Below are 22,319 nucleotides of genomic sequence, written 5' to 3'. Positions count from 1 at the left end.
GTTCTCTCTTCCCTTGTTTTATCCTCACAACTGCCCTGAGGGCACTCTCTTAGGATGAGAGTGACTGGCCAGTGGCCCAAGGTCAACCAGCAGGCTTCATGGGAGAGCAGGGAATTCAGTATACTGAAGTCAAGAGTTCTTACAACAAACAGGAACTGAAGACTCTGTCTAAAATCTACATTTAGGGTGGACACCCCCCCCCACCAAATCAAGCTTTTAAAAAAAAATCTGGAGGCAAATTGGCAAGACTTCTATTTTCTATAAATCTAAATGTTCTGTGTTTTTAAATTGCTATTGCACTCATCTTTCTATACAGGCACAGTAAGAGGTCCTAAGAGATTATCCCAAACTGACTTGGAATTCACAAATAGATCACAGGTGCTGGGGAGACTGTGAGTTGCACACAAGAAGTGGAGTCCATGATTTTTGATCCTTTCACAACTGTGCTGGCAAAAAACACACACCCATTGTCTAAATTTCCAAAATGAGCCACAATCTACTTAAACCACCCTGACTTTTCATTTCAGAGGTGGAAGACCATACCCCACACTATACTACATTTCGTCGCCTTGGAGAATTATGAAACAAAGAAAGGAAGGAAACAGGCCATGAAAAATAAATACACAAATGTAAGTTTACATCTCTAACATTCATAATGAGAAAAAAAAATCTCCAAGCATCTATTAGTGATGGTGGGAAGAAGGCTTCTTGATTTCATCTGTGTAAGGACTTTGTGTTTCCATGAATTGTTTTCTAAAGGAGGAAACTGATTTTACTTCTAACGGGGTATTAAATTGATTTCAAAACTCTCCAGATGATGGGCAACATGTACACCACGTTCAAACAAGTTTCCCCACTGAAATCCTAAACAGACAGCATAATTTGTGGCTACAGCTGTTGTCAAAGCAGCTTTATTTTAATTTCACAGCCAGTTAGATCTCCAATGGCCAATCAGAATCCATGTTCTGAAGACACCTGGCAGTTGCCAGGAGAGGTGTTGTCAGGCACCATGGCGCCCATGGGCATCACGTTGGGGTACCCTGGGTTGGAGTTTCACACTAGAATCTAAGAGAGCCAAGTTCAAATGCCCACCCTGCCATGGCAGCTTGCTGGGTAGCACTAGGTCAGTCACACACTCTCAGCCTAACCTCCTTCATAGAGTTGTTGTGAGGTTAAAATGGATGAGAGGGAAATGATGTAAACTGTTTTGGGTCCTCACTCGGAAGAATAATAGTGTATAAATTAAATAATTTATTTATAGCATACAAAATAGTAAGTGAGCAAGCAACATACCATTGCTATTATCAGGGGTTTTTTTCTGGGAAGAGAGGTGGCAGAACTCTCAAGAGGGAAATGAGGAAGAAACACACAGGTTTCTTTGAAATAATATTAATTTCAAGCACTATTGTCGAGTATTTTCAAGAGGTGCCGGAACTCTGTTCCACTGTGTCCCCCCTGAAAAAAAGCCCTGACTATTATTGAAGACAAATCCAGCAGTTGACCCCAGAGCTAAGTCTGGAAACTAAAAATCAAAAATCAAATGGAACTTAAGAATGGGTAGGGAAGAAGATAATGCTGGAATACAGGCAAGCTGAGCTACAGATTTCATGTAATCTCTTTTAGTTTTGTTCCAAAACCAAACCCACGCACGTTACAATACTCTGCTGATCTTGCCCCATGATCAGTCAAGGAAAAACTATTATATGTGGCTTCAAAAGGTTTTTCATCTATGCAATGTCCATGTAAGAGCCTTTTACAGTACCACAAAAATCCAACCCAGCAGAACATACGAACTTCTGCTGTTTAAAGACAGGGCAAATGTGTTACGAACACATTAAAAAGTCGATCTGGCATAGCATTGAAGCTGCCACCTGCGGTGGAATTTTCATGCAAGAAGAAACACAGGAACTCCACCAGCAGCAGGGTTTCTGGTCGGATCTCCCACCTTCCTAATTGGTTGCCATTCTACTTAGAAGGGAGGAGTCCAGTTTGCTGCACTCCTCCTCCTTGCTACAGCAAAGCAAGTTATACCACTGGGCTTATTTAAGCAGAAATGGATTTTGTCATAAAAGCCAGAGGATCCAGTTTACTTCCCAGCAGGTCGGTAATCAGATTTCCTGACTAGTATATGATAACCAAGTCCTGTCACTAAACATAAACCTCCGTTTGCAGGTCCTGGTATTTGTTCCATTCCTGGCCAGTTGTTTATTCCTCTTTCAGCAGCATGTTTAATGTTATCAATTTTAACAATATTTGCCCTGGATGCAACTGTCTATACGTTTGCAAGGGGAGAGAATATTAGCAGTTAGCACAAAATAAGCATACATATTACCAAAGACACCCCCAGAGATACGAGTGCTGGAAGAGATCAGTTACACTGCCTTGGCAGAAGACCAACAATGATTTTGGAGCTCAGGCATTAACTCAATGAATATCTCACAATGGGCCTGCCACCATAATGGATACGCAGACCTAGTTCTGAATTACAGTCTGTCTTCGTAAAAGATCAGTGCACGGTTACTAATTTATTGCCTCCCTCTTCTTTACTCTCCTCACGTCAGTCCTCTTCCTTTCTTTCCTACACAGACTTTTAGCATCCTCGATCCCTCTCTCTGCTCCCATCTTGTGGCAGGTGCTCTTTAAGAAACTTGCTAGTTAACAGTGAATGAGCTTTGAGATACTAGAGGCCTTTTCCACAAGTTACAATGAATGCACAAACAATCCGTGTACACTAGATTTTTCTTTATACATGTGCTGAGTGATTATCATGTTACACTTAACGCACATACAGTGTGACTGAGACCCCATGATGACCAAGGTACTGGTTCCTGGTTTCATTTGTAATGTGAACGCATATTGGCTCTTTCTTACAAACAGGAGTAAATATGTACAAATAGGCTGTGCATGCATTCACTATAACATGTGAGCAAGGCTTAGTTGATGGAAGAGAAACCGCAAAACCAGAAAAACAAGAGCTACTTCTAAATCAGATGACATTAGGGTTGCCAAGCTAAGCAACCGGTGGGAGAGCTCGGGGTGGGGACATGGGGAGGGGGTGCAACGGTTATATCTGGAAGTGACAAAGTTTAGCTCTAGCAATCGCCAGAAACTGTATGGTAAAACCAAAGCATTTCCAGAGATTGCTAGAACTACCCTTTGTCACTTCAGGGATGTACACGGAAATGACATAGCAACACTGATGAGGTCGGTGTGTTTTATGTAATCTAGGGGTTTGACATACTACTAAATTCTTGCTGCTCAAATTTACCTGGAAGTCATGCATTCCACATATGTAGTTATTTGAATGAATTTAGTGAGGGAAGGCACTCTGTGTGTGTTTTAGCATCCTCTTCTGCATTACTTGATTCTTAAATTGGTCAGGTTGTACACAGACGAACAGGTCTCCGGAGACAAGGCACATAATTTTTTCCAGATATATAACATAAAGTAAAGGTCATACAGCCTCGGAAAGAGACAAGACAGGACCTAAAAAAAAACTCCACTCTACAGAAGTTACTGGAGTGGGGGGAGAGTTTCATTAAGTTTTCCTTAAGAGAAAGGAACAAGAGCTCATTCTTAAAGCAAAATATGTGATACACCCAAAGAAAACTTAGGAAGTTCAAAGGTAAGGAAAAGGATAAAAGAAGTATGTTGAAAATTTAAAAGTTCAGTTGGCTCATGGCCAGAATCCAATTAAAAGAAAAGCCAGAGGGGAGCCCTGAGGGACAGAATTCTCAAAGCAACTGTCAGGGAGAAAAGAACTCTACTAACTTCATTACCAGGTGTGCAGTCCCACAACATGAATGCCTGGAAAGAACAGGAAATACAGATGCCAGATGCAGCTAGGAAAGAGAAGAACAGAGGCCTAAAAACAAAGTGGTAGGTCAGACCCCAGTATGGGTTGGACTAGATGGTCTGTAAGGCCCCTTCCAACTGTATGATTTTATGATCTTGAAAACTCTACCATCAGCTTTTCACTGTCAGCTCCCCTAAGGATGCCCTATGAGGGTTGCCAGCTCCAGGCTGGGTAATACTTGGAGATATGAGGAGGTGGAACATGAGAGGGCGGGGGTTGGGGTGGGGTGAAAGCTCAGAGGGATATAATGCCAGTGTCCATCCTCTGAAGCAGCCATTTTCTCCTGCTGAACTGATCTCTCATGTTTATATATACCACCCTCCCTGCAAGCAAGCTCAAGGCAGGTCACAACATCATATTAATAGCAATTACGATAATATATAAATACCATAAAATACTATAAAATGTAACTTGTAACCATATAAAACAGTAAAACGCAGTCCAACAAGGACCTCTAAGATGTGGCAGGGCAGTAACTTCAGTACATATCACCATGGGTAGGCACAACAGATCTCAGGTTTTGGAAGCGGAGCAGACCTGGCAACGGACCAGCAGGATAGTTTGCCAGCTCCTCAATCATTCTCATAGTCCTGCTGGAACATCTCCATTTTGCAGGCCTGGTGGAACTGTGAGCCAAGCTACAAGTGATGCCTGACACAGGTTGGACACTTGTCAGCTTCCCTCAAGTTTTGATGGGAAATGTAGGCGTCCTGGTCTTGCAGCTTGGCTCTCTGACTGCTGTCCAATGGACTTTTCAACTGCCACTTGTCCAACATTCCGCCAAGCTGCCTACATTTCCCATCAAAACTTGAGGGAAGCTGACAAGTGTCCAACCTGTGTCAGGCGTCACTTGTAGTTTGGCTCTGTAATAAGTCCTGCAGGGCCCAGATCTCAGTTGGGAGAGTGTTCCACCACGCCAGAGCCAGAGCTGAGAAGGCTCTGGCCCTGTTCGCGGCCAGGTGAATATCCTTGGGGCCAGGGACCACCAGCAAATGTTGGTCTACAGAGCGTAACGCCCTCCGGGGAACGTACCAGGAGAGACGGTCCCATAGACATATAGGTCACAATCTGCTAAGGTTAACACCAACATCTTGAACTTGACTTGGAAATCAACCAGAAGCCAGTGCAACTGGAGCAGTAGAGTAATCCAGAGATCAGTTGTAATTAGGGGAGATCTCCAGGCCCCACCGGGAAGCTGGCAACTCTATGCCCTACTGCATCTCTGCTGAAAACCCCTCACCCAGCAGATTCCAAGACGTGGCTCACTGATCAGAAATGCTTCTCCAATGCCACTCAAACCCAAACACTATTTTGGCTGTTTTAAACTGATGCTCTCAGGCTGACTAGCAGTATTGGAAGTACCACATCCTTGCTCAAATTAAACTCTGACTTGTGGGTTGCCATGGGCACCCTCACAACAACCATTTGCCTTGCATTAAATCATTTGTGCTTTTCATGCCTAATCAAAACTTATTTGCCTAGGCATTTTAGCCAATTCTCCAGATGCCATTTTAACAACAACAACAACAACAACAACAACAACATTCAATTTATATACTGTCCTTCAGGACAACTTAATGCCCACTCAGAGTGGTTTACAAAGTATGTTATTATTATCCCCACAACAATCTCCCTGCGAGGTGGGTGAGGCTGAGAGATCTCCAGAGAGCTGTGACTGGCCCAAGGTAACTCAGCTGGCTACAAGTGCAGGAGTGGGGAATCAAACCTGGCTCTCCGTCCAGATTAGAGTCCACCGCTCTTAACCACTACATCAAACTGGCTCTTATTTTCCCTTTTATGGTGATCTCTTTATTGATTATCTTCTTTTCTGTTTATAACGCTGAGCAGCTATATCAGGGGTGCTCCGTGTGGTTCTTGTGGGTGCCATGGCTCTTGCCAACACTTTTCCTTGTGCCTGTCAAGTGTTTTTAGAAAGTGGACAGGACCACCTGGGTAGGGTTGCCAAATCCTCTTACCCTCCCAGCAGGAGGTGGGCAACCTGGCACTTGCTCACGCGCTCCCGGCCTGCGTGCTGACATCACTTCCCAGAAGCGACATCATTGCATAGGGCCACATGCTGCCCCTGGGAGTGCTCCCATGCTCCGCAGGGGGCCAGATCGGGCCTGATTCAGGCCGCTGTGGCACATGAGAGCACGTCATGTGGGGAGGGAGCACGCCCCGGGAGGCACGTTCCCCCCAACTGCTGGCCAGGTAAGCAGGGGCAGGGGAAGGAAGATGGGAGCAGGAGATCTCCCACCACCAGTGGGGGACTGGCAACCTGACACCTGGGGCTTTTGCCCAGCAACAGTTCTGATTGACCACTGGAGATTTGACTGGCTGTGTAAATTTTTTAAAATGTTGCTTTGGTGGCTGCTGTTGCTACAGCAGAAGAATCTTCACTGTGTTACTAGAGGAAAACTGCAGCAGCCATTTTGTGGATAGCTCCATTTTCTATGGCAGCCATTTTGTGGCTAAGCCTACCACTCTTTTTTAGAATTCCAAAGGTGACTTCATGCTCAAAAAGGCTGGGGACCCTGGGCTATATTCTCTCCTCTGCTGTGCCTTCATTTTGTTGCTTTTATCGCTGCATTTATTTCCTGCTGTTTTATCATTTTACTCTTCTGCTTTAGTATCCATAGATACTGTTGTTGGATCTGGATCCTTCCATTTTATAGTATAAGTTTTATTGCTTTTTAAATTTACTGGATTGTTAGCTGCCTAAAGTTTCCCAGCTGTGAATGCAAAATATAAACGCTTAAAAGAAGTAACTTTGACAGCAGTGCACATCCAGACCAAAGGCCTCTAGGTAATATGGAAATGCTTTTGATCAGGACCTGCAGTATACAACTGTGGAGATGGTGCCTATACGCAGGCCCATTTTCTGTTCACAGGAGCCCAAACACCACAGGGGGCATCAGCCAGATGTCAGCACTTGCTTTGCATTATCTTGCAGAACCAACTTCCTGTTTTTGAAGCAGAGAGGGAGAAAGTACCTCTTTTTTTTTGCATGTTTTTGGTAAGTCAGATTTAGTGCTTCAGAAATAAATAGGTGGTCCAAAAAGCTGTCAATTCATGAGCACTCGCCCACAGTTGGCAAAGTAGCCAAGAATTCCAGCTTTTCAGGACATGTTTCAGTACACTGTGCTGCAGAGGAAGAGGCACTCAAGCTGAAATCACAACTCTCCTCAGCCTCTTTCACCTTTCAGATGACTGCCACGACACAATGCTGATTGGCTCTCTTCCCATACCCACCCACATGGCCCTGCACCAGATCTCTGGAGCTGTATTACAATGGAAGCTGCATACCTATACACTGCAAATGTCTTTCCTTTCTCAGTGCCCTTCATGGTTTGGGTAACCGGCCAAGGTGCCAGATGCCATCTATCTTCCTCTGCTTCAGCGCCAAGTAATTTCCACTAGAAGCGGCAAGTGCCATCCCATATTAAAAAACCTTTATTTTAAACTGGAAGGGGACAGTGGAGAGAAACATCACAGGATAACTCACCAGACAGAGGGTCTTTGGCAATTGATAAAACGTTCGGCAAACTCATTATGATCAGCTGCTGGAGGACCTCCTAAGAAAGAGAGAGATAATGATCAGTCTTTAAAAATGCTCGGTTCCACTGTCCCACACTTAGTAAGCTTGCCTAGGTGAGTGAACCATAGCCTTGGAGGAGAAAAACTGTATATGGGAGTCAGCATCAAGACTCAAATATGAGACTCCCTGATTGGCTCTTAAGAGACCATTTGCTCATTTTAACATTGGGGAATTAGATCCTTATAATCCACAAGCGTCGGGGGCACTAGCATGGTGGCGAGAGAGAAGGCACCAGTCTGTATTGGGGCTCTTCCTGTGCTTCTGGGCGTGCTCTGCAGAACCAAGCCTGAAGTGGAAGATGGAGCTAAATATAGTGTGCGGAAATGGTCTTGCAAGCCAAGCTTCTGTCCATGTGGGAGCCTATATGTTTCTGTCATGTCTGTACCCCTACATCCATGCCATTGTTTTATGTATTGAACCATTGCTAATGCTGTACCTTGATTTCATTTTGAAAATGCTCTAACCATCACTTTAGTTTCTCTAACAGCCTGAGACCACAGCTGTCTTATCTCTTTTCTTTGAAGCTCACTGAAGTGACCTTGTACTGTCTGAAATATTGCCCTTGACTCTTATGCCTCTTTGTCCTGTCTAGGTTGATGTATAAACTCCAGAAAAAGTTCCCAGACCCTTTCCCGAGCAAACTTGAGGTCTAAGTGGGAGTGGGGAAATGATTGAGTATTTAGAGCTGTACTTTCTTCAAGTTTCAAGGAAACGTGTACTGTTTAGATGCTTCCTTGCCTCTGAGTAATTCTATGGACATATATATATATGGAAATGATTGGATTTCTAAATAAAACCATTTAACCAAGAGCTTGGACTTCTTGTCGCAATGGTACAGGGACCCGTCTACCATATCCTGTCATCCATAGCATGACAGTTTCGTAGCTATCCCCGCTCCTCACCTGGTGAGGCCCTTCTCTTCCTTGCTCCATGTACAACCTACTTGCCACAGGCTGCCATCAACTAGTCTTTAAGCGTATCGCTTGCCGAAGGACTAGTACTCCAGCACTTTTATTTATGTTGCTATTTAAAGGCTCCGCCTCAGTTTTGTGTTTCCCGTTTCACTAGTACTAGCTAATGTGGGGACAAACAAATGCACTTGCGCACTATAAGGATGAACGGATTGACTGCCGCTCCCTCCCCTGTTCTTCTACTTGATAAGCAGGGATTGAATGGGCTCAAAGTGGGCTCAAAGAAGTGGCTCAAAGTGGGCTCAAAGAATGGGCTCAAAGTGGGCTCAAAGAAATTAGTCTACCAACATTCAAAATGTTAAGAAACTTAAGAAATAACAAGTGCACGCAGCATTTTGAAATCACAATGGAATGAGCAAAGGTCAAACGACAAGTGATACAACTGCAGTTCTCTGACCCTGACTCTAGATTTATCCCTAGCAGGGCTCATTTCAAGGGGGAATGCACAGGAATGCAGTTCTGGCAGTTCCCCCCAAGAGGTCACATGTCAGGTGGTCCCGCCCATCTGACTCTCAGCCATTTTGGGTCCGTTTCGGCCTGGATTGGGCCTCTGACGGGTGGTGGATCACTCTCCCACTCATCAGCAACCTGATCCTGACCATTTTGGGCCCCTTTTCAGCCCCTTTTTGCCATTTTGGGCCCCATTTCAGCCCGGAATGGCCAGGATTGGGTCCAAAACAGCCAGCACAGGTGATGTCAGGGGGTGTGGCATATGCAAATCAGTTATACTAATGACACACTTCCAGTGATGGCAAGAGGTGTGGCATATGCTAATGAGTTCCTCCAGCTCTTTTTCTACGAAATGACCCCTGATTGCAAATAATGGTTAGAACAAGGATAGGCCATATATTCTTGAAATTCCAAGTTTCAGTGAAAACCCTCTACTTTAGTTTCAAAGTGTGGAACTTCTCCCCTTTGTTCTGCAATGTGTGGCCGCCATGGCTGCCATTGTGATAGAGTTCTGGTATGAGATAACTCTCTGTAAGAAGGCAAGGCAGCTAAAGATCTTTTCACACAGCCTTTATGAACTGTTTTGGATGTTGGCTGTTAGTGGATTTTTGTGCCGTTTCAGACACAACCTATTGGGCTGTCATTTGCTAACAGATTTTTAAAAAACATTTCATGCAAAGCCACTCGTGTCCTATTTGCAATGCAGGGTAGAGTCAGTATTTCCAAAACCTGTTTTCTCCCATTCTCTAGTGTTCTGTGCACTTCTGATTATCTGTAGTGCACTGTTTGAAACGTTTGTAGTGCTTCCGCCAGCTATGCCTTTTCGATTTTCCCACCTATTAATGAAGCATCCTATTTCTTGGCGGGGGGGGGGGGAGATGGTGATTTTCACTACAATGCTGTAGTGCTACAGTGGTGAACATTGGTATTGTATGTATGATACGGTATCACCATATTACTACATTGATGCTATAGCACTATGGCTCCAAAGTTTGAACCATTAAAAAAAAAAAAACATTGCAACACCAAAAAAAGCAGTGCTGTTTAAAATGACCACAGTGATTCACAAATGGTTCACATACAATTCATAAATAGATGTAAATGCTGTTTGAAACTGCTGTCCTCACATCACTTTACATGAAGTTGAGGCAGCAATAGATAACATCTAGGTAACAAAGGCTTTGTAAAAAGGTCCTAATAGTGGTAAGCTTTTCTTCCACATACAGTTGCCAGCCTAGGCTTAGCAACTAGCAGGAGACAGAAGGGTGACCGGCAGTGTGACTTCACTACCAGGAAAATCCAAGAAGTGACATAATACCTTGCTAGAAAATTTAGGGTAAAACCACAGAAAAAAATAAAATAAAAAATGGCCTTCAGCCCTATGTTGTGATGTTACATCACATCTACGATGTGACATCACATCTGGTTTTGCCCCAAAAGTGATGTCCGTCCTCTCTAGGGAACTCAAAAAATGCAGTAGTTTTACTATAAAGTTTCCAGCTATTCCTAGACAGGCATGGCATCATTTCTAGGGTTTTCCTGGAAGTTGCATATCACACCATAGGCCTGGTGGCCACTTTCTATTTTATTTTTCTCCTGCCACCATGATGACTGGCAATTCTATTTCTACCTGTCCAAAGTTTTATAATCTTTGCACAGCCTACTCCTTGTACGTCATTTCTTTTCCTGTTCCAAGACAAAGATCTGTTCTTTCCCTTTTGGTGTCCAAAGTTCTGTGGTTTAGGTGTGACTTTGCTATCTTTTGTTCTTCCCAGTGCTATGATCACCTGCATATCTTATAGAGCTGGATGGCTCTTGTACTGTGAGATGCATTATACCCACCTAGTTTTTCCCTTGTGTATCTGTTAGCTTGTAAAAAATGCTTTGTAGCCTCTGTGCCTGTGCAGAGTGGAAACCCAACTGTTGCTAACCTTGTAAATTCTGGGGTGTAAGGCATTTTTCCACACAGAATGTGAAGGTTGGTTATACAATAACAAGTGGATTCAAGTAAGCACATTCCATTAATTACACTTTCCTGCTAGATAAGACTAAGACGACTGCCTGGGTTCAGAGGTCAGCAACCTTTTTATAGTTACACCACCAAACTATGTCAAAATTCAAAGCAAAACATCAACAGAGCCAGGGTGAGAAAGTCCATCTTCACAACTGAAAATATTCAACAACATTACAAATAATTGACACACTGTTTAATAATTTATAAGGTTTCCACATTCTGAACACTCATTATAGTAAGACTTTTATTATTTATTTCCCTGTATCCCTTTCCCTACACTATTTCCTCTTTCCCTCCTCCTGGCAGCCCTCATTGGGCAAATGAACAGCTGCCCACACATGTGCTTTCTCTGTACCTTCGGAATGGTGTGCCTGAGGAGGTCATGAAAGCCCCCACTCTCCTGGCCTTCTGCAAACTAAGCAAAACTGAATTATTCAGGAGCGCTTTCTACCCAGATTATAGGACCGTGTCATAAGAAAGACTCCGATGGATGCTTTAATAGGGAACGGGACTATATACTATGATAGTGGATACTGTATGCTGATGCAGATATGTGTAAAGAGATTTCTGCATTGCTTAACATGTCATGTAAATTAGTTATGAGTAGTTTTAGAAAGATTTCATCTCTGTGTTCGACTTTGTACTTGCTCAGTGAATGCCCTACCTGTTGACTGTATTGAATTTCACTTGCACTGTGTAATCTACCTTGGGTCTCAGTGAGAAAGGCCGATAATAAATAAAAAATATATATGCTCACTGTTCCCTACATCCTTCTCTCCTTCAAACCCATGAAACAATTTACCTTTTATCTGTTCCCTCATCTTCATCTGTATTTACTAACTTCATTTATATACTGCCTTTCTCCACTGTGGGGACCCAAAGCAGCTTACATCATTCTCCTTGCCTCCAGATTATCTGCACAACCCTGAGAGGTGGGGTTAGGCTGCCCCCTCCCCGCCACCTTTTCCTGACAGCAACCAAGCCTGGAATACTGACCAACATGTTACTTGGTTGCCTAGCAACAGCCACTGAGGGTTTCTGGTTAAATCCTTTAATCATTTTTTTTTAAAACCTATGTATTTTTTGGGGGGGGGGATTTCAGATTTTTCTGCAAACCTGGGTTATTTTTAGGTGTGCAGGAAGATCTGTCTTGTCCTTTCATGGCTCCAGTTTCCAGATTTAAGTATCCATAGATCAGGGCCACTTTGCTATTAGTATATAAGATAGCACACGAGCTCTCACAATAAGTGATAAATATCTACAAGGAACACCCTGCTGGACTGTTTTAGTGCTCTGGCATAAATCTCCACATGGGGCTGGGTCCTGACTCCAAATGAAATCTTCCATCAGCAGAATGGAACTTTCCAACCCCCGCGCCAACTCCACAAAATACTGCCCTTGGAGGCTACAGTAACCTAGGAAAATAATGAGGGGTGTCTGCAGTGGGAAGAGGGAAACCAGGGGAGGTTGCCAGTTTAAGTTGAATCAAACCCGTGGATCATATCTGGATTGCTTCAACTGTACACCTCAATCATTTCCCTTTCTGTAAGGCATTTATTTTTTTTAAAAAAAAACCTAGTCCCATAAAAGGAGCCATATTTGATTTGGTGTTGAATAGAGATGGGCACGAACTGGGAAAATTCCGGAACGTGTTGGTTCATTGTGTTTTATGAACTTTTACGAACTTGCCCCTGACCGTCTTGCTTGGTTAGTGACTTCTGGGTCAGCAGAAGGTCTGCAGAGCCCATCTCCCATGTTGCCAAGGAAACTGATTGATCAGAGAGAGGCTGTCTGCAGAGACAAACTGAAATATGAATAAAATTCGTCATGGTTCGAGAGAAATGAGCTCCCTTGAACCACCAGTTCACCAACCATGAACTGGCCAGTTCCTGACAAACTTCGGTTCATATTTCAGTTCGTGCCTGCCTCTAGTGTTGAACATTTGACTCTTTCATTGAAAAAAAATGGTTGTAGCTAACCGGAGGAAGTAACATACCAAGCAGTGTACACTAGTGCCAAGTCTGGTGAGTACACTGATGTCATGTTTTTCAGCTGCCCCACTCATAAATGACTATGTGATTTTTAAAGCATATGAGTCAGGCTCATGAACACTAGCTGTTAAATGTGGCTTTGTAAGTATCTGGAATGTGAAAACCATTCCTTCTGCAATGCATACAACAAGGAGCAAGTGTGTAACTTATTCTGACTGATAAATTCAAACTTGACAGGAGGAAACGAAGTAAGCCAGCAGAGTTTCCCCCCCTTTAAAAGTGGCTTGTCAAGGTCAGTTAGGGTCAGGGGGTTAAGGAAGCAGGATTTGTTTAGCAGACTGGCTTCAAGTCAGCCTTGAATAAGTCCTGGGAAAATGGATTAAATGATGAGAGGGCAGGTTATTTAGAAAGCGGGAAAACATAACTCAGGGAAAAACAGGCAACTGCCCAAGTTTCAGACTACAGAAATGTAACAGTGGATTTTTGCATAACAATAATGACAGAAGCAACCTCACATTGGTGTAAAATGAACATTGTCCCTCATACACAAGGGTTCCTGTTCCTAATTCACTTTTTATGACAAATGTCAGACCTATCCTTAAAGCTGGAACTTGCTGGTACTACTGAAGATTTTAGGAGTGAAGTAATCATTGTCATTTAATTGTAAACTGCTTGGTCCGTCAAGCGCTTTATTGTTCAAGGTTCAATTTCCAACACCATTTATGACATATATGAGTAAAATTAGGGATAAACATAGATCTCTGGCTAATGACGTCATTTCCTCCAAATAACGCCTATCAGTAAACACATTTCCCAAGTGCTTGGATCTCTGATCCTTCATGTATTCCTATGTTTTTAACTGGGAATGTGTACTACAAATATGCCAAGATCAGCTGACGAACAGAGAGGGGTTAGTAAAAAAAAAAACCTGGATAATTTGTTGAAGGTTGCTCTTGATAAGCTCTACAGCCATCAGAAAAGCCTCCAACCCATAACTTTCATTCAATGGCTAAACTGGCAACAGCTCCAACAGAAAAGGCATCAAATTGGCTCTGGGTCAACAGATCCACTGAAGCCTCTGGTGTTTAGAGGTGCATAAGTGTTAGAAAACAAAGATATACAGCTGACCCATTTTAGAGAAACTCTTCCACAGACACAGGTTACCGATGCCAAGTATGCAAGAGGTTGGGAAAAGGTAGACAGCACACTAAAAAGAGGGTAGCCGTAAGCCAAATCTTGTGCATCTCCCAAAGATGCCATATCTCCCACTGCCTTGGGATGGTATTGCCTTCTATCTGATGCCTTTGGGACCTGGCAGGATCACAGCACAGAGAGTCAGGCAGGAACAAATAGCAGACTGTAAAACTGCCAGGTGCACTGGTTTCTTCCATTCCTGTGCTTTGCCTCCCATGTCAAGGCTGACCCCCATCTGAGCAGGACTGTATTGAATATGCAACGGCAAGTCTTCACTAGTCCTCCTCCTTTACCTACATCAATGTTGGTTTCCATCTCTTAGGCTTGCAACAGTAATGTCTGGTCCCTTGGCACACATCTCCCATAGTATGGGAACTAGAGCTCCAAACAATCCACAACAGCTTCCACCTGCCTTGTTGCCCAAAGATTTTAGGTCCCGGTAATGGCAGAGATTGTTCCAAACCTCCTCCAGAAGAAAGGCAATGCCCCAAATCATCCTGAAACAGGGACAAATGACCATCATGGCTGCCCACCTTTTGGCAGACTGCTGAGTGCTGTGGCTCTACAACATTGTTCTTTTCAATTTAGGACATCAGCAGTTGCCTAACGTCCCCAAAGTACAGCCACTTCCAGTTTTCTTCCTAAACAGAAAAGAACTCGGGCAGAAAACCACCCCATAAATCATTAATTTTAAGTTTTCCCACTGAGTTTCCAAATAAACTGTATTTCCATTCAAGAATTAATTTTCATTTGATGTAATATTACAAATGATAACATTCAGCTGTTTTCTTAAATTGTATTCCTCAGAGTTGGTGCAAAGCGGTATTTATTCTACATTTTTTAAAAAACAGCACTTACTGTGCTGAGTCACACTCTGCATGGAAACATGTGTTTTCCAGATGTCTGCTAAGCAGAGACAACTGTGTCTCATTTCCAGCAGGTGCAACACATTAGATTTTACTACAAACAGTCCGATTAGACACCATACTAATCACTGTTTTATTAGATTGACATTTCCCTTTTAAAAATAACATTTCACACTCCCCCAACGCACGGATCAGCGACCTCTCATTCGCCTCCTACTTGATAGTGATATCACATCCATCTCCTAAAAAGGGTTGTTTTTTTTTCTGGAAAGAAGTGGAGAGACAAGGTATTAAAAAAATCTGCCTATCATGGGGTTATCTTTTAATTACGTAGAAAAAAGCAAAGTACGAGACTCAGTGTTAACGCACTCCCTGCAAAATCACTTTCACTATCCCTTGACCAACTTGCTAGCTCTTTTATTTGTACCATATTCAATATAACATGCAAGATACTGAACAGAAAACCTTCTAAGCAGTGAAAACAAATCCCATTACCATTACAGATTTTTTTTTTCAGCCAGTTAAGATATGTTGACACTAAAATACTGGACGACATAGCCAGGCACAAATAACTATTTCCCCACCACTACAGTACAGAAGAGTGAAAATATTAAAGTGCATTACGAACTAGAATTTTGTCAGCGCTTAATTTAAAGAGAAAAAATGAATGACATCTTTAAATCAGAAACAAGAATAGTATTCTCAATAGTGTTTGCAAAAAATAAACACAAAAACACTGCAATGAGTGGTGTGATTTTAAGGGCTTTAGGTGATAATCTCTTTCTTTGAGAAATGTCTGGCTTGCCCTTACTTCAACTGTGGCACCTATACAAATACAATGGGGGGAAATACTAAGGATGGGGAATAAACCAGCTTTTCAAGGAAGAGTCATAGTCTAAAATTCAAACAGGGAGGGAAGAGCCTTCTACAATTTTCTCAAAAAAACTGAAATCAACAAGGAAAACAAAATTACCAGAAATTTCAGGAGATGATAGCAAACTGCTGTTAAGTGCAAGTCAAACTTGCTCATATTTTGGCATTTTAATTTCCCTTTAGATAGATGAATGCCAATAGAAAATGAATAAAATAAAAGCCCTGTACACACAGCAAACATTCAAAAAACAGTATCCCAGATCATGAGGAGGAAGCATAAATATGGATGTACGTGGTGTAGGCACTATGCTCAAAGGCAGCAATCATACTGAGGTGGGGCCGTAGCCAGCACATTCACGCCTGCTCACCCCTCTTCAAGCCTTCAGTGAACATATATAGGGGTTGTGTGTACAAGGCTAAGGTGCACCTCTTAAAGCTCATCACTGAACAGCACAGACAAATTCAATTGCCCATCAATGGTGATGTCACAGATTAATAGGGTTACCAACCTCCACATGAGGCCTGGAGATCTCCAAGAATTATAACTGATCTACAAACAAAAGAGATTGGTTCTCCTGGAGAAAAAAGTTGCTAGGACCATGGGTCTCTATGGCATCATACTCTACCTCCAAATCTCCCAACCCTGAGTTGGCAACCCTACACATGTATTATCCAACAGATGTCAGAGGGCCAAGCTACAAGTGACGAATGACACTTGAACGGCAAGTGGATTGAGTGGAGGGCAAGTGAGAAATACACTTGCCATTCAAGTGTCATTTGTCACTTGTAGCTTGGCCCAGAGTCACAAAGACCACAATAATACTGTGTGGGAGAAGGGGAAGAATATCAGATTTTCTCAGCCTAAACAACCTATTATGTGTAAGGTTTGCCAGGTCCCCCTACACCCTGGGCAGGAGGTTAGAGGCCCAGCACCTAGCTGTTCTTGTCCCCCTAGCACATGTGCTCCTAGCCTGTGCAAGGACATCACTGTGCAAGAACATCACCCAGGGTGGGCACATGGTCTGTGCGATGACATCACTTCTGGGAAGTGGTGTCATAGCGTAGGCCATGCGCCCACCCTGGGAGCGCTCCTTTGCTCTGCAGGGGTCAAATTGGGCCAGATTCTGCCCGAATCCAGCCTCTGTGGAGTGCAGGAGTGCTGCCGCAGAGCATGGGAGTGCGCTGTACCATGCCGCCCGGGACTATTCCCCAGGAGGCGCATTCCCCTTCCACCGGCCAGGTAAGCGGGGACAGAGGGTGGAGGGTGAGAGTGGGGGATCCCCCGCCCCCAGTGAGGGACTGGCAACCCTAATTGTGTGGTGCAGGGGAAAATGGTTTCCTCATAATAGAAGCCAAACTTGGAGGAAAGATGTCAGTAATGTGTTTTCCCGTCTCTTCATCACAAAAGAACACCAATTTCCACAGTTATTGCTCAACACTAACACTGTCTGTTTCTATCATCATGACTTGAAAGGTCATTTGGGCTCAACAGCCCTTCCCTGCTTGAAATCATAGAGAGCATCAACAAGATTCTGAGGTTGTGGACAGTGGGATACAAACAGCTGAGAGTCACATAATAGCAGTAATTCTAACAGCCTGGTTTTTTTTAAAGCTTTCATCTTCTGACAAGCCAGCCCAAGGGACTTCTTGGGAGCAACTGCTGTCAATAGAAAAACCTTTCACACAATGGGATTATCACTGCATGACTGGTTTGTTAACAAGCAACCTGAACCCACTTAAAAGACCACCTCATCTGGGTATTATAAATAAATAATATAGCAGCTGCCAAAAACCTACATATTGGACAGAATGCAAAAAAACCCCAAGCTTGGCCACAGTAGGCTAATACCAATGAAGTCAAAATAACAGCTCCTTTTTAATAAAGGATTAAGTAAAGTGCCTAACTCCTGACATAATTTATTGGATGTGTCTCTTAAGCATATGCTTTGGGCATGTCCAGTTATTTGGTCTATTTGGGATGAAATCATTACTCATTAATTTTGTATTAGAATATTCATTAATTTTTTAAAGGATGTACTTCTAAAATATTTGCCTGTCTTGTGGAAACTAACTGATAGTCAATGAAAATGGACCCTCTGTGCCCTTACTGTAGATAAAAGATTTATATTACAACTTTTTTATTGTTTTGTTTTCACAGCACTGTTTCCGCTCCGTTTTGTTGTGGTTCTCAGCCATGCACTACAAAGAAGTAACAATGCATAGAAAGTAATACATAAAAGAATAATACATTCTATAAGGGATTCATATTGTTGTTAATAATGGTAAAATTGTTAAAATTCTACACCAATTGCTTTTTGTTGAGCATGTCAAGGCACAAAATTTTGCCACCTTAAAGGTGGCAAGAACGATCAACAAGGTGAAGAGAGGTATAAAAATGATCAGATCTGCCCAGATACTTGTACAGGATTGGGGCAATATATATTTTCTGAATGTCCTTGTAAAAGGAAGAATGCAAAGAGACATATTCAACTGTTTCAACTGTGACTAACAGGAGCAGATATGCCAGTAGTATGGAGTACATGCAGGGCTTTTTCCAGCCGGAACGCAGTGGAACTCTTAAAAAATACTCACATGACTGGTGGGTATTTGGGCTCGAAACGGCCAGGATCAGGCCGCTGCTGGGAGGGGGAGTGAATCCTACATGGCAGCATCCCATTCCAGACTTGATTTGAGCCTGATCTGGGCTGTTTCAGGCTCATTTTGACCATTTTGGGCCTGTTTCGACCCAATTCGGCCAGGATCAGGCCACTGCCGGGTGGGAGAGGACTCTTCCATATGACAGCGGCCCATTCCAGGCTGACTTGGGTCATTTCAGGTCCGTTTTGGCCCTTTTTGGTCCATTTTGGCCCAATTCAGGCCTGAAGGGGAGGGTTCCCCCATGTGGCAGCAGTCTGTTCCAGGCTGATTCAGGCCTGATCTGGGCCAATTTGGACCCAACCTGGCCCAATTTGGGCCTGAAACCGCCAGGATCGGGCCATTGCTCGGCAGGGGAGTGCTCTCGCATGGCAGTGGCGCGTTCCAGGCTGATTTGGGCCTGAATCGAGCCCCCTGTGGAGTGCAGGAACGGGTTCCACTACCTCTTTTCCCAGAAAAAAAGCTCTGAGATTGTAAGTAACTCCCTTCGATAATGGCTGATGGTAACTCAGTAAAGCAGGTATTAAGAAATTCTAATGTATAGAGGCAGTCTGCCAAGGCAAAATTTTTACCACAATTCCTAACCACCAGGGCAGACTGCGCTTGGGCTCTATCAGCTTTAAGGGCTATATCCCAAATTTGTTGTTTAATTATTCCTTTAGCTCACAAGAATCCAAGATGCTGTAGGGTTGGGAGGGCAAAACCATAAAGTTGTAAATTAATTTTTCCTCAACAGCTCTCACCCACCCTGAGTGATATTTATCTAGGAGAGTTAATGAGGTTAATCGGGGGAGGGGGTGAAGATTAATTTGAGCCAGAAATATATAGCCTGAAACCAGCTGGGTGCTTCAAGTGGAACCAATCCCAACTCTACTCTGAGAAGGGTGCTGGGTACACAGTGCAGAACCCCAAATACTGATCTAAGGAATTTGGATTGAATTGCTTCTGCTTTGTTAAAATCTTTATATGTATAACTGTGAACCATACATAAATTTTGATAACACATTACCCTGAAATTTCACAGGGTATATGTAAATCCCCTTTTGAAAAGAGGAATCTCAAAGTTGCTGAGACCACTCTTTAGGCATTCTCACTAACATGGGAAAACTCAAAAAGTAAACAGGGCCAAGAAGTCAAAAGCAGAGCTCTCTCATCACAGTCATATGAAGAAAAAAAATAATCAGCTGAGCAGCAAGATGCAAGATCAGTTGTTGAAATACTGATGGCGTAATATTTTATTTTTAAAAAAATACTTTAGGCTGCTTTCTCGGTTCAAAAACTCCCATGAATTCATGCTGCAAGCGTTGTGCTTTATTAGATACCAGACAGACACTTGCTACCAGTGTGATACCTGATGTACAAGAACAGAACTTTAGTTTTTACTTAACAGCCTTACTTGCATGTAACGGTGACAAAGAGTTTTGGAAAAAGGAACTGCATGCTCTCTAATCAGCCTTTCCCCAAAACTACCGTAATGTGAAATGGAACGTTTGCATTGGCTCTGGGAAGGAGGAGAATTAGTTGAAAATAGCACAAGAAAAGCTAGACTGTGCTGTTCACAATACTAATAAGGTAACTACGGACTACATAAAACATGTTCTTATCCCATACCGCTTCACAGAACAGGTGCAATAAAAATCATTAGCCAGAAAAAGATGGATTACAACAGTATGCGTGGGAGAAGCCACACATGGTATAACAATTATCCTTAAGCAGTTCAAATAATTCATGTTAACACCTTCAACTTTACATTTCCATTTTAAGTAGCTATTAATAGCAATTCACAAAGCATTTTAAACGATTTATCATAAAATGAATCAACAACTACAGATCACAAACAACCGCAAATACAAGCATTCGGTATTAAACTAATCTCATGATAGCAGACAGAAAATTACACACACACCCATATTTTCTCTCAAACGCCAAAACAAAATTTAAATGTATTAATTTTCTTTTTAACCCACTCTATTCAAATGTTGCCTCTTTACACATGTTTGTCTATCACTTATTTCTTACATATAAGAGAACCTGTCTACAAGAGTTGTGTTTTATTAGAACCAGAAACCCCATTTCAGCCTTGAGGGATCTCTACACACAAAACGAGCTTCTAATGACAAATACAGCATATGGGTACAGAAAGGGAATTCATTTGCAAGTTCAACTGCATTTCTCATTGCCTGAGGGAGACTGCTAAATAGATTCTCCTTTCATAGAGTAAATGGTGTCCCATTTGACTGCATATTGATATCTGATGCTCCTCAACTGTGTGCCCCCCCTCACACATACACAGGTCTCAGGTCTCCTTCACAGCTGGTGCCTAAAAAGGGTTCATGCCACAACCAACCAACCCATGTTGAAAACTCCACCCTTATTTTTGTTCCCTTACCCCTGCATATCAAAGTCTACTTTTCTGTGACATTTGCTTCCACACCCAAAACACTATGGTACCTTCAAAGCCTCCTAGAAATCAGTCTAAGAATATCCAGCCAAACCTCAAGCATGTAAGACATGGACACATGGACATGCAAATAAGCTCCCTCCACATTTTCAGCCCTGGGGTTTTTTTGGGTGGGTGGGTTCACAAGCAGCTGAGTCGGCACATCAGACATGGAAAAGCAACAGTGACTTAGACCCACAAGCATGCTTTTGCATTTTAGCTCCAGACCTTAACCACAGATTCAGGATCTGTGAAATTCAATCCTGCTTCAGCTGAATATGCACCCTCATCATGCATTATATCAGATGCAAACATCATGTGCTGGATCCACCAAACTATCTTTTAAAAAAATCATAAAATGAGCACAACTAACATGAAAACTGCACTGCAACCCTGTGTTGACCGAAAGGTCTGAATAAATAATTCAGAGTGTTAACCACCAACTATTGTAATTCAACACCCCCACGCCAAGTTAATTCCATTTGTTAAATTATCTAGAGGACATAGCCAATCTTTTGCTGGTCACATGTAACAAACAGGCAAAAAATAAAGTAACTAATTTATGTCAACCTACTAATTTATATCCTGCCTTTCTTCCCCAAGCTGGTCGACACAGTGTTTCAGGGGGTCTCCCAGACAGGCACTGACCTGATCCAGGCCTGCTCAGCTTCAGCAAAGTTACTGTATCAACAGTCTTCTGGATAATGCACAAGGGACACTTCACTGCCCAAGCAACTGTTTGTAGCGCCACATTGGCAGAGGGCAAAGAGAGCTGTGGCTCGTGCTTACTGTGGCCTCCCAGACCCGTGTCACTGCTGCCCACGTCCAAGAGCTGCAGCAGAGCACCTCTGCCACTTACCTTGAAGCCAACCAGAGCAGCACAGGAAAAGGTGTAAACATCCAACATACACCTGGGCTGGTGCTGTCTGACATCAAGAGGGGCTGAAGAAATGCTGCCCCTGGAGCCTCCTTTGGAACCACCTGGGTTTATCATGGAAGAAGGATATTTTGGGGCAACAAAGTATCTTGCGCTGGCCCTGTCACACATTACTTTTGATAGAGAGGAATTTGCTCCAGTTTCAACACAGTAGTTAAATTGCCAATGCCAGGTTCTAGAGAGCCGTCTTATATGAAGTGCTGTCCACTTGGACTTGGCAGCAGCTCTTCATTATTTCAGTTCTCCTAGCCATAAAAACTTTTGAGACACTAGAGAACATATCTGGGAACTTCTAAATAGAATGCGTGGGATTGTCATCTACTAGTTAACTGTGGCCCCTCATAAACACAGCATGAGCCCCACCCCCCAAATATTCAACTGATTTTCTTGCATCCCTGCCCATGTGTGTCCAACAGCAACCATAACATCTTGCTAAGTCATGTTATGTACATCAGACAGAAGAAAATGGCAGGA

General features: G+C 43.0%; 1 protein-coding gene across 2 annotated transcripts in view; it reads right to left on the bottom strand.

Moving 5' to 3' along the window:
• The window catches only part of CCDC88C (coiled-coil domain containing 88C), a 146,555-nt gene that overhangs the window by 75,672 nt on the left and 48,564 nt on the right, over nt 1-22,319 (bottom strand). For both annotated transcript variants that reach the window (XM_054970923.1, XM_054970924.1), the window contains exon 4: nt 7,362-7,431. In XM_054970923.1, the coding sequence (XP_054826898.1) occupies nt 7,362-7,431 (70 nt within the window). The remainder of the gene's footprint in view (nt 1-7,361; nt 7,432-22,319) is intronic.

This window comes from Eublepharis macularius, chromosome 2 (genome assembly GCF_028583425.1).
Source record: "Eublepharis macularius isolate TG4126 chromosome 2, MPM_Emac_v1.0, whole genome shotgun sequence".
Lineage (NCBI taxonomy): Eukaryota > Metazoa > Chordata > Lepidosauria > Squamata > Eublepharidae > Eublepharis > Eublepharis macularius.
This window is presented reverse-complemented; position numbering and strand designations above follow the sequence as displayed.